This window comes from Toxotes jaculatrix, chromosome 14 (genome assembly GCF_017976425.1).
Source record: "Toxotes jaculatrix isolate fToxJac2 chromosome 14, fToxJac2.pri, whole genome shotgun sequence".
Taxonomy (NCBI): Eukaryota; Metazoa; Chordata; class Actinopteri; family Toxotidae; genus Toxotes; species Toxotes jaculatrix.
Window position 1 is genome coordinate 19634154 of NC_054407.1, and position 11946 is coordinate 19646099.

An 11946-nucleotide genomic window follows, 5' to 3' on the forward strand; every position below is an offset into this window, starting at 1 on the left:
AATAAGACAGTCAGACAGTACTCGACCCATGTCTGTGGAAAAGGGGAATTGACGAGGAGCACTTAAACGCAGCAAAATCTGTGGTACAAAAACAGTCTCGCGAGATAACAGCGATTAAGAAGGAGGAAGAGGAGCGTGTTGTTTGTTTAGGTTTTCGCAGGCAAAATGGGGACTCCTTCGTCCTTTGGCTGTATTTTGGGACTCTTTGTCCTTCTGTCGCGCACATCTGCATCTTCGGATGTGTTCGATAGCGTTCTGGGAAACACCGCGTCTTGCCATAAATCATGCGAAATGACATACAGTTTGCACACGTATCCACGGGTGAGTACTCATCTCGCTGAGCAAAGTAATTTCTGCTAGCGTTAGCTAACTAACGCTTGGTAAGTTAGCGAAGCAAAAGTGGGCCTGTGTACTGCGCCCTTTTAACGTCGTGTTTTTAGATCAAATGTTGTTTGCGAAGTAGAGCTTTTAGCAAATGTAAAAGTTGAAAGTGCGTCGTCTTGCACGGATCCAGCATTCAACTGGTCCTCGGGGTGTGTTTTACAGGAGGAAGAACTCTATGCCTGTCAGAGAGGCTGCCGTCTGTTCTCCATATGTCAGTTTGTTCGTGACAGCGAAGATCTGAATCAGACCAAATCAGAGTGTGAATCAAGTGAGTTCTTCACTAAGCCTTTGACCTATTTAGCTCTCCAGACACGGCGTGTTATCCGTGTAATTAGACGCAGTAAAGTTATAAACAAGTGCTCATGCATATACTGATCAGCCCGATGTCCACACACCCAATTCCATAATAAGGTGGCTTGCTCCTAACTCCCCTTTGTTCTTTGAATATAATCCTGTTTTACCATCTGTTACCTCCGCAGCCTGTCGCGAAGCCTACACGCAGTCTGATGAGCAGTATGCCTGCAACCTGGGCTGTCAGAATCAGCTTCCATTTGCAGAGCAACGGCATGAGCAGGTATAAGTATGTAACAGTCATTCAGCGGTATGTATGGATCTCCTAATAGAAATGGAGTGCACTCAGTATTGTTTGTTTGTTTCAGTTGGAAGCCATGATGCCAAGGATTCACCTGTTGTACCCCCTGACCCTGGTCAGAGGATTTTGGGATGATGTGATGAGTCAGGCCCACAGCTTTATCACTTCCACTTGGACATTCTACCTCCAGGCCGATGACGGCAAAGTTGTCATTTTCCAGGTATAGTGCTGAGTAGGAAAAAAAAAACCCTATGCGATCTAATCTGACATTCTATATGCGAACACAATGTTGTCACTGTGCAAATATAGTAGGGAAAACCATTAAAACCCAGTGTTGTCTTTTGTTCAACAGACTGAACCGCAAGTCAGGTTTTTCTCCCAATTTGAACTGGAAAAAGAAGTTAAAGAGGAGCAGCAGAAGAGCTGTAAGTCTTTCACTCAGTTTTTTGCACAATTTAAGGCTTTTGAGTGATATTTTCTAAAATCTACTGGTTTTAGTCTTTTCATTGTTGTAGATAAGAAAAAAAAATAGAATAATGCATGTTCCCAAAAATGCCCACATTAGGACTATATTGCAAATACAATCAGTAAGTTTTCTAATACAGATTATGTGTTGTGCATTTCAAGTACCCTTTATTTCTCTTTTTCTAGTCCCTGGGTTGAGCAGACCAGTTTACAAAGAATACCATCGCGCTTTAATCCAGGAGAGAGACAGAGATATGACCGGGGACCGCAGCTACGATGATGAATACAACCTCTTCAACTGTCTCTCAAGGTTAGTTAGCACACTTTTATCAACATGGTCAAGGAAGTTCAGTTGTTTAACTTACTTGGTAGAGCATGGCAATAACAACATTGAGGCTCTAGGCCCAGTAGAGCCACACAAGCTGAATATTTATCCTTTTCTTCTCAGGAACCCGTGGCTGCCAGGGTGGATCCTGACCACAACTCTGATCCTGTCTGTGTTGGTACTGATCTGGATCTGCTGCACCACTGTGGCAACTGCTGTGGACCAGTATGTACCTGCTGAGGTAAGCACTGCGCTGTCTGTGGTTAACTTACAAGCTCAATCTGGCAATGTAAATGTTTTTTTTTTTTTTTCTAACATGTTCTTCCAGGGTGCTAAAGTTTTGTTTTTTGTACCCCTTATGGTTCATTGTGCCTTTTTATGGCTAATTGTTTGCAATGTATTTTGAAGAGGTTAAAGAAATAGTTTCTTTCTTTCTTTCTTTCTTTATAGATATATATCTATATCTATCTATCTATATAGATATAGATATATATGTAAAAGGTTGTAAAATGTTAAAAGCCAAAACAGTATGTCAGTTGTTTACTTTTTGCCTTTCAGAAATTGAGCATCTACGGTGACAGCGACTACATTAAGGAACAGAAACTGACTCCATATCCAGCATCCTCTCTGCTGATCATCACCTCCAAAGGGCCAGAGGAGGAGGCCGGGCCACTCCCTTCCAAAGTGAACCTTGGCCAGTCCAACATCTAGAAGCTAAAGATGTAGCAGCAAAAGGACATCCTCCTTTATGAATAATCTTCAGTTGATTTTTATCCTCTGACACAAGACCTGTGCTTCTTGTGCTCTAAACAGGAGTAACTATTTGCAGAACATTTTGTATTGCTGATATAATGTCTCATCTCCCTTTGATGCTTTCAAAATTGGAGTGGTGAAAAGGTGTTTTTTTCCTGTATATCGGTATAATTGAGGCATTACGGTATGGTGATGCAGTACAAGTCAGATAGGTTTTGGTTTTTTCTCCAATTTTCTTGTTCTCTGCTCTCTGTTGGTGTACTTATTTTATTGAATAATATTTGAATAAACTGTTTGTGACTTGAACAGATGCAGGTTTCACCCACATCCTTGCCTTTCGGTAAAATAGATTGTGCTAATGTTGAAGACTTTTGTTTGTTCTCATGTTTCTACTGCAGTAATTTCCAGATGACATTGAATTTCACAGTAAAAAATCTCTGCTCTTAATCTTAATTAATAGTGGTGGTACATGCACTAGGTCCTTCCCGCTTCACTGTTGTCTGTTCTCATAAAGATGGATCAGAATAAAATACAATGGAGTGAAGTTGTCATGGGTGTGGCCTTTTATTTCAACCATTACTTCCATTAGCTAACTTTGGGGTCTATCGCCTGACAAAAAAATTTTAACATAAAGCTGTAGGTGTAGAAAAAATAAGGATTGAAATAACCCACATTAACCATCTTCAGGTTCTTATGTCAGCTGTGCTTCAGTGTTGTTTATTCCTAAACAAATTTTAAATCATATCAGTTCACACACTGAACACCTTTTTGGGTCCCAGGATAGATGCTTTGCTTGGCCTGGTGGGCACACTGGGCTTTCCATACCATGAAATGACAAACAGGGGAGCAAACGCATGCAAAATATTAAACTTTATTTATAAAAATACATAAAAAACACAACCTGTATACAAGAACAAGTGTTTACAGGTAACCAGTGTGAATCATCTTGAAAAATATTCTTGTTCCTTTGAGTCCAAATGTTACCTGTTAAAGGACCCACTCATGCTGTGCTCTGGTCTTTGTGGAATGCATACCTCAATAGCTGTTCAACAGTTCAATGTCCTCTGCAGTAAGGTCTGAGGGCGAACGTTTTGTTGGAGGACTGTGATTTGAACTGTCACACCTTTCTGACTGACGCTGTCTTTTTTTGATAGTGTTCCAGGAAGTCTTCGCTGGATGATTTATCTGGTAAGAAACCTGTTTCTCACGTTTGTGATTATTTGCGGCAGGTCTGTAGAAATGCAGTCTCTCTCGCTTGGCCTCTTCTTCACTTTCACATACCATGGGTGCTGCATTCAGTACTTCTCTGACAAACTTCTGTCTTCCAACTACACAACAAAAACACTTTCATAACCATCTCAGGCAATGTGTTCAAAGTCTAACTTGATTTACCAGTAGTGAGTTAAAAGTTAATGTAATATAACATGAAATGTAAAATGAAAGAAAACTTACAAAAGCGTAATGCTGATGTTCTTGATGCTTCAATTTTCTTCAGTTTTGGCATTTGTGAGCTATTTGTTTCCCACTGGTTTACAACCTGAAAACAAGTCAAGCCTTTGTTTATGAGATGTCAAACAGCATTACATATGCAACATTTATACTTCTATCAGTGTCCGAGGATATTTACCTGCTCTGCCCAACCTTCTGTTTTACATCTTGAGTGATCAAATGTGTCCAGTGGTTTGTCAGAACAAATGAGCCCCAACAGGTTCCATATGGTCGTTTTCAATCCTGAACCAAGCTGGAGGCATAGGTTATATTTATTTATGTCAGCATCACAATAAGCTATAGCCAGATGTTAAACATAACCATTGTTGGCTTACCTTCAAACCGGTTCCTGATACATCAAGTTTTTCAAGTTTGGGGAGGCATGTGAGGTATCTGAGGGCCCTCTCTGAGATAGGGTTATCTATATAAGAAAGATAAACACTGTTCAGCAGTTTAAAAATGGACATCAATTTGTGACTGCTTTAAATTTAAAGGTAGCAGTATTTGTACTACCAATGCCATTTGGAAGCAGTTAATATTTTTATAACTAACGGGAAACATCCAGGAGCTGAAGACAGTCCAGTCCCTTCCTCATCATCCGGATAGGTGCAGTCAATCTTTGTAAGCCAACATCTGACAGACTGTTACCACCGATGAAAAGCTGAATTAGGCTGCTAAAGATGAAAGGCACCAGTGTTAGCAGTAGTATCTTTTCTTAAATTTCCCACAATGTGTCTTTGGGACTGACAAGTCAGCTGTTATTACTTTGCCAATGAGGTGGATGTTAGATGCTGGAATATCTCATGATCATCACCCAGTCTGCAGCCAAACAAATCCAGAGACTTCAAACTCTGAAATGTTTTTATTTCATCAATCCTCTCATGCAACAGTGGAAACCTGCAGATAAGAAAGGGGGACAAGAAACTCTGCGGTTTGTGGCAAAGAAACCTGGAAAATGGAAATATATATATGGGTACTAGAACTTACCTATTTCGTAGACAGAGGGATCCAAGGACTATCTGCCCGTATGCATCACTGAATAACCGCAGGGCTTTTGGAGAAATGTCTGCGTTTGAAAATACACGATTCTCTTCTGCTGCTGCAAAAAGTCTGTCCCCTATTTGCTCGGGGAAGCCCACCAGAGAGTCCACATGGTGAATGTTGTCAGCTACGAACAACAGAGTGATGTCAAAGAGAGATTTTGTGGTGTATCTCAGACTTCCCTCTGCGTTGTAGGTGAATACAAAATGTTCTTTTTTCAGTACAAACGGATTTGTCCTCCTGCATGATGACACTGGCTTTGGTTGTGCCAGGACTATGTCGCTGACTCGACGAAGGTTGCCTCTTTCTCGGACGTAAATGGTGCCATTGTCCATGCTAGAGTCACACATTTTTACCGTGAGGTAAAAACTCCCAACTCATGCACGCTTAGCTAGCCGGCTAAACAAAAACTCTAATAGCTCGCTAGCTAGCGAATAGAGTCGTTGACTTAAGCAAAAACCTCGTATACATGGACCCCGAAGTCAGACTCTTTTATTATTTCATCTATTATCCTTATAGTCCACATTCCACCCTAGTTTCTTTGCTTTGCTTCAACTTCAATTTTACTGCGTGTATTTTGACAAGTGTTTCGAGCTCCTATCGGGAGCATATACAGGAAGTTATGCGACTTGCCGGCTTCGGCTGCTTGAAACTTCAAACTAAAAGTACCACTAATGCACTTGTTTCAGGATCCCAGGATACTAAAAAGCCATCACTAGCACCAAGAAGTTCACGTGAATAAAAAGTCGTGCAAATACCTTAATTAACCTGGCATGACACGGTCAATTATATGTATGTTACTCTTTTTAGTTCGAACCCTTACTTTGAAAATGTTTGGTAACAGGAAAAGGTCTTGTTTACATCACTGGTATGTCCTGGCCTAGGTAACGTCAGCCCAGCTAAGAGAAGTGAAATGATTTTTACGAGTTTTGGAAGATAATTTGGTGAGCATGGATTGTTAAAAAGAAAATAGCCAATACTAAGTGCTGTATTTTAAATACAACCGAACCTCGTTATTTTTGCCACTCCTAATGTTGCGTTAGACTCTTAACGCAGTTGGACAGTAGTTGATGAGCTGTCAAGTGAGGACTTGATAGCTAACTAGTAAGCTAACTTATAACTTGTCTTTCCCCCCCGTATTTCATTGTTTACAACGGTTTAATTCAACACTCGGGGAAAGCTAAAAATAAAAAATTCGCCGGGAAGCTAAAAAAATTGTTTCTTTCCCTTACAGTTTTCTAAGTTTAAGCTGTTGCCTTCGTGCAACACTAACTTGGCGATAAGTTTCTGAGAGACGAACCTCTTGATTTAAGAGTGAATCCGTTTAAATGGCGTCGACAAATGATCCATTTCAATTTCAAGGTGAGTGTCTACTTCAGTCTTTTTTGTAATTAATAAAAGGAGTTGCATCGGCAATGTTTTGCTTTACTTTACTGCTCTCTATAGCATCTGTAAACTCTAATCTCTCTCAGCTTTTCCTGTGCTGCGCTGTAAATGATCGATATCAACAATGCACACGTCACTCAAAAACCGTCGAAACTATTGATTGTTTTCCATTTATCCATGCCATGAATCTAGAATTTGAAGAAGCTGGAAATCTGTTAGAAGCCAACAGGGGTGCAACCACCATTAGCATTGAAGAAGAAGATATAAAACCTGAGAAGCAGAGAAAGGCTGCTGGTTTATTTTCTGGTGGTGATGATGAGGACCCACTTGCCAATGACGACAAGACAGAGGTCAGGACAAGACTGACACTTAAAAAGAATGTGTGACTTTTTGAACAATTAGCTATTAAGTGTAGCATCAAATATGCATTTGATTAATTTTGTGTTTCTCCCTTTTTTTCCTTTTTCCACTGAAAGCTTCTCTCTGGGCAGAAGAAAAGTGTCCCTTTCTGGACCTTTGAGTACTACCAAAGATTTTTTGACGTCGAGACCCACCACGTAATACAATTACAGCTTATTTTAAAGAGTTTTACCACTATGACACTTTATAATATGTAGTGCATCAGAACAAATGTAGCTTTTATTGGCTTACATATGTAATGGTTCATAACGTTTCTTTCAGGTGAAAGAAAGAATCATTGGATCAGTGTTGCCATGGCCTGGAAAGAACTTTATCCACGTCTACCTTCGAGGAAACCCTGATCTTTATGGTTAGCACTCTTCATGTTCTAATAAGATGTTGTGCAAATGGGCACACAACAACTGATGAGTGATTATTTGCACTTTCAGGACCATTCTGGATTTGTACCACTCTTGTGTTTGCCATTGCCATCAGTGGAAACTTATCCAACATTCTGGTGAACATAAGTAAACCGGACTACAGGTATACCGCAGAATTTCGAAAAGGTAGGCACTGCTATTTTTTGGTATTCATGGTTCACTTGTTTAGCTTGTATGTAAGAGGAAGCTACTGTAAATTCCTCTTAAAAACTTTATCATTTTTGAATTTATTGTGTCTTCCAGTGACCATAGCTGCAACAGCAATCTTCAGCTATGCTTGGTTGGTGCCTCTCGCCCTCTGGGGTTTCCTGCTATGGAGAAACAACAAGATCATGAACTTGGTGTCATACTCCTTTATGGAGATAGTCTGTGCATATGGCTATTCACTTTCAATTTACATACCTGCAGTGGTAAGACCCATTTTTTGTTTTCTACATCATGAATACATTTAGAGCTCTGCTGGTGGTTTGTGATATTTCTCATTAAGTGAGGCAAATACAGAATCTTAAAATGCTCTGTTGTTTTCTACATAAGGTCTTATGGATTCTCCCATTTGAATGGCTGGGGTGGTGCTCCATTATGGTGGCTCTTTGCATCTCAGGCTCAGTACTGGTGATGACTTTCTGGCCTGCAGTCAGGGATGACCACCCCAAAGTTATCCTAGCGATCATATCAGCCATTGTGGTGCTCAACGTCCTGTTTGCCGTTGGTTGTAAGGTAATTGCACTGTTGCTATGATGATGCCTTTACATAACTGTTCTGGTAGGATTAATTACAAATTGAAGAGATATGGAAAATAAATCGGTTTGGGGAAATAAGACACGACATTCATTGTCTTGATTTGGCAAACTACATCTGCACTAATTCAATTCAACACCGCCTGTCCATCTTGGTGTAGATAACAATGACTGAGTCAACCTCATTTGTTCTCAGTGATCTCAGTAGCCAAGCTTTGACCCAACTTGTCTGTGTCAACCACAGACAACACTACACAAACATTTTTGCGTGTCTCTCCCTGTGTGCTTCTGGGAAATAATGTATACGTGATAGTGTCAAGTTAACTCCCTCTAGGGAGACTCTCTTCATTGGAAACTGTGACCGCATTTACTAACTGGTGTGACAATGGGCTGTTAGTGCAGTTCTTAATGTGAATACTCTCGGGTCTGCAAGGGTATCATATGTCTGGTCACATTCATGTAATTAGTCTACAAAGTAACCCGTTTCTGAAAGCTGACCAAGATGAATGGATTGCAGAAATGCTGTATTCTCTCCTGTAATACTGAACATTTACTGCACGCTTACTCTCAGACACTCCAGCTTTAGTTTTTGATTGATTAGTAGCTTCCTTTAATCACGTAATTGCCTCTTTGACTGGCTCTTTTACACAATTTTCCTTATTTGTTTGGTTTTTCAGGCCTATTTCTTTAGCAAACCAGATCCAGCACCAGGTGTAAAGAGTTCTACCGCAGCAGAGGTGATCAAAGCAACATCTTCAACATGAAAGCTTTTCATTGTCTGAAGGTAAACAATAGTGACACAGAAGCTTTTGAAACTATGAGCACATTGAAAAAACACACTTATAACCCGATACATGTAAGTCATATTTCTCCGCCTTGTGCTTTCTCATGGCAGTTTTTATATTTGCACTCCTCTGTATCAGGAATAATGGCCTCCTACTGCCGTAGCAGCTCTACTTTGTTGGCCTATTTTAGTGGCTTTGGCTTGAGCATGGGTTATGTTGACCTGCTAGAGCAGAACATTTGACACCGGACTTCCTGTACATGATTTCTCCTTCCCAAAGCAAATGTTATTCTTTTTTTAAATTGCAGGTTCTCCTGTTGCCTTATTAGAGAGAATCGGGTTCCTGAGCTGATGAAGTCATGGGTCGTCTGGATTTCACCTGCACTTGGACATTCTGGCTCAAGACCTTAAAACCGAGTGTGTGTACTTGGTTCAGCTGCATGACCTCTGAAAATGAGCACTGCTACCAAGTATGTTATTTCTTATGGGATGGGTTCTAAATTTCCTTAAAGATAAATGGGGTATGGTGTTACACAGCCCACAAAGTCTCTTTTAATACGGTGGTTTACGCTTTATAGTTCTTAAGTTGAAATATTTAGATAACCAGTGCAGTAATGTTGGTACATTAATGTTGGTGGCATTTTGTATATGCATTTTTATACTATACCTATAATGAGAACTGGCTAGTATACATGTGTACAGAATTTCCGGTAAGAACAGCAAAACAATTATAGATGTTGGTATGATTTTCAAGGGTTGGACTCAATATGTACAGAGTTTTTTGTATTTTTCTCTAGCAGATATAACCATAAGTGCCCTCAACTAATGCCAAAGACCCATCCTAAATGTCCAAGTGATTTACAACTTGTCTAACTGTTTTTGTAAATTTCTTTTAATTTTTTTTTTTTATTTGATGGAATGTAAGAAATTTAATGTCTGTTTCATGGGCAATAGAATAAACCATAGTTGTTGTGGGACCCACTTTTATTACAGATCATTTGCATACAGATCATTTGCATACTGGTTTTAACCATGTTAAAGAAATAGTTCAATATTTAAACAGTCAAAAAATATTCATAGACTCTATCTTATTCCTTTAGTGTTTTTTCATTTAGTTCCTAAATAATAAATTGCACCTCAAGACAATGTTAACCATCTGTAGTAACAACATGTTTGCATCAGAAGTCCTTGTAAAATGTGGTGGGACTCTGGATACTTGCATCATATAAATGTTTAAAATATCAGTGAACAATTTGTGTTTATTATTTTCTTAAGGGTAAACTTGAACTCTTAGGTAGTACAACCTTAACTCACCCCAGCTCCCCCACGTGTAAGGCAACATGACTCTTTTCTGCCAGCTCCTGACAGCATTAAAGGCTCCCAGTACATTTCATCAGTTGGACATTTTAAATATTTAAGGCAGAGATCGTAACTAATAGGTATAACTCCAACATTTCAAAGAGAGCGTCTAACTTCAAAAGTAGACATTTGGCTGCTCCTGCTGTTTTTCCAACCCGTCCGTCTTAACTGTCATGTAGTCAAGCCAACTGATGTTATCTCCTGTGTTGCTGTTTGGATGCACAGATCACCTGCAGTGGAAAATGTTACTTATGTATGTAAAGCCTGTTTCTACAGGCACACAGTGTGTAGTCAGCACCTTACGTGCAGGGGATCTAGGTTTAGACTGTGTTTAATATTTCCATTAATTACCAAAGGCAAAGTTTTTAGATTAATTAACAAAACAGAAAGAAATTGTGTCACTTGAAACTGTGTCAAAGGGATGGTGGTGCCCTAATTAATGGTCATTCTAGCCCCAGCTTTGAGTTACACAGGAGCTGCCTCTCAAACAGATAACCCTCTGAGAGGAATGTCACCTGCCTCAGTCTCAGACATGCAGGCAGCTGCTTGTGCTTGTGGATTTATTTGCCCAATTCTTTAGGACTATGTGCATTGCTTCTAAGAAATCATTTTTGAATTTAATTATTTGTTAAAGAAAATGCCTTATTAATTTTTTATTTATTTTTATATTGCAATTTGGAAACCTTTCCATAGGATGGCCACCTCAAATGGGAAAGGTGAAAAAGTGTCCAAATTCGAGACTTTAAAACTTTTGGAGAAATGCAGAAAGGAAAGAGATGATGCCATGCACAGAGAAAGTGTTCTCAGAGAGAAACTCCGACAGTATGAGTCAAGGATGCGTTCAACTGAGGCTCTGAAACAGAAACTGAAAACTTTGACCATGGACAATAAGGAGCTGAGGAAACAAGTGAAGGCTCTTCGTACCGAGATTGGACTTGAATGCAGCCCCAAATTCAATGGAAAGACCACTAAGGACATAATCAATGACTTGCATGAGAAGGAGCGTGAGTGCAGTTCCTTGGTGGAGAAGGCTGGGAAACTGAGCTTGACCATTGATGATCTGACATCAGAGCTGGCAAATACAGTCACTTCTAAAACTCTTTTAGAAGACCAAGTTCAATCATTGCAGCAAAACCTCAAGGACATGACTAATAATCAACGCCGTCTGCTGAAGCTGTGGGAAGACAAGAAGGCCCAGAGGGAGCAGGTTGCCCTCCCTGCAATTGCCCAGAAACATGGACAGAAACTACATGTCCATAAAGCAAGTCAAACTGAGATGTCCATCAGTGCATCCCAAAAGCTACCATTCAATGCTTTTGAGACAAAGCCATTCTCTCGGGACACTGACAGAAAGACTGTAATGGAAAAACACAGTTTTCCAACTTACGGAAATGGCTATCATCATGACAAGAAAGCTTTCATGCATGATGAAACTGAAGGAATTCAGAACTGATTTGACTCAGACAGAGGACAGTTATTAAAACCCTGCTTTGAGACAGTAGAGATATAGCAAATAATTATAGGACAAATGTTTAATATATCTGTGCATGACAAACAAATGAGTAAAAGGGGATATAAAATGTTAAACAATGAAGAGCTGATTCATGGCTTGGCCTAGTGCCTTGTGTAACAGTGTTGCTATATCAGTATTTCATTAGAAATATATATTTTTTAAAGTCAATCTTAAAGCAAAACATTAATTTTTATCTATCTATCTATCTATCTATCTATCTATCTATCTATCTATCTATCTATCTATCTATCAAGCAGTAAAAAGTACATCTATGTGGATG

General features: G+C 39.6%; 4 protein-coding genes across 4 annotated transcripts; 3 read left to right on the top strand and 1 right to left on the bottom strand.

The window, feature by feature from the left end:
- The first annotated feature begins 105 nt into the window (after positions 1 to 105).
- Positions 106 to 3063, top strand: tmem59 (transmembrane protein 59). The gene is made up of 8 exons (XM_041054907.1): positions 106 to 321; positions 547 to 652; positions 864 to 958; positions 1044 to 1196; positions 1329 to 1401; positions 1628 to 1751; positions 1890 to 2007; positions 2325 to 3063. Exons 1-8 carry the CDS (start codon positions 166 to 168, stop codon positions 2475 to 2477), a joined length of 978 nt encoding a protein of 325 aa, XP_040910841.1. The 5' UTR covers positions 106 to 165; the 3' UTR covers positions 2478 to 3063.
- Positions 3064 to 3372: 309 nt separating this feature from the next.
- Positions 3373 to 5637, bottom strand: lrrc42 (leucine rich repeat containing 42). The gene is made up of 7 exons (XM_041054906.1): positions 4995 to 5637; positions 4773 to 4904; positions 4560 to 4681; positions 4343 to 4428; positions 4147 to 4260; positions 3972 to 4056; positions 3373 to 3847 (listed from the first exon to the last, which is right to left on the bottom strand). The coding sequence occupies exons 1-7, from the start codon at positions 5396 to 5398 to the stop codon at positions 3555 to 3557; spliced, it is 1236 nt and encodes a 411-aa protein (XP_040910840.1). The 5' UTR covers positions 5399 to 5637; the 3' UTR covers positions 3373 to 3554.
- Positions 5638 to 5883: 246 nt separating this feature from the next.
- On the top strand, positions 5884 to 9771 carry yipf1 (Yip1 domain family, member 1). Its single transcript, XM_041054908.1, has 10 exons — positions 5884 to 5992; positions 6283 to 6410; positions 6627 to 6784; positions 6911 to 6991; positions 7116 to 7203; positions 7283 to 7399; positions 7517 to 7683; positions 7808 to 7990; positions 8688 to 8794; positions 9103 to 9771. Exons 2-9 carry the CDS (start codon positions 6377 to 6379, stop codon positions 8772 to 8774), a joined length of 915 nt encoding a protein of 304 aa, XP_040910842.1. The 5' UTR covers positions 5884 to 5992; positions 6283 to 6376; the 3' UTR covers positions 8775 to 8794; positions 9103 to 9771.
- Positions 9772 to 10847: 1076 nt separating this feature from the next.
- Positions 10848 to 11606, top strand: zgc:113691 (uncharacterized protein LOC503529 homolog). Its single transcript, XM_041056243.1, has one exon. The coding sequence runs from the start codon at positions 10848 to 10850 to the stop codon at positions 11604 to 11606; it is 759 nt and encodes a 252-aa protein (XP_040912177.1).
- Positions 11607 to 11946: the final 340 nt, after the last annotated feature.

Excerpts from the sequence above, each read along its gene's own strand:
- tmem59 (XM_041054907.1), top strand. The coding sequence starts at position 166 with ATGGGGACTCCTTCGTCCTTTGGCTGTATTTTGGGACTCTTTGTCCTT. Across the intron at positions 653-863 it reads CAAATCAGAGTGTGAATCAA|CCTGTCGCGAAGCCTACACG; the intron begins GTGAGTTCTTCA and ends TTACCTCCGCAG. Across the intron at positions 1,402-1,627 it reads AGAGGAGCAGCAGAAGAGCT|TCCCTGGGTTGAGCAGACCA; the intron begins GTAAGTCTTTCA and ends CTCTTTTTCTAG.
- lrrc42 (XM_041054906.1), bottom strand. The coding sequence starts at position 5,398 with ATGTGTGACTCTAGCATGGACAATGGCACCATTTACGTCCGAGAAAGA. Across the intron at positions 4,905-4,994 it reads TCCCTCTGTCTACGAAATAG|GTTTCCACTGTTGCATGAGA; the intron begins GTAAGTTCTAGT and ends TCTTATCTGCAG. Across the intron at positions 4,057-4,146 it reads CAGAAGGTTGGGCAGAGCAG|GTTGTAAACCAGTGGGAAAC; the intron begins GTAAATATCCTC and ends ACTTGTTTTCAG.
- yipf1 (XM_041054908.1), top strand. The coding sequence starts at position 6,377 with ATGGCGTCGACAAATGATCCATTTCAATTTCAAG. Across the intron at positions 6,785-6,910 it reads CCAATGACGACAAGACAGAG|CTTCTCTCTGGGCAGAAGAA; the intron begins GTCAGGACAAGA and ends TTCCACTGAAAG. Across the intron at positions 7,400-7,516 it reads TACCGCAGAATTTCGAAAAG|TGACCATAGCTGCAACAGCA; the intron begins GTAGGCACTGCT and ends TGTGTCTTCCAG.
- zgc:113691 (XM_041056243.1), top strand. The coding sequence starts at position 10,848 with ATGGCCACCTCAAATGGGAAAGGTGAAAAAGTGTCCAAATTCGAGACT.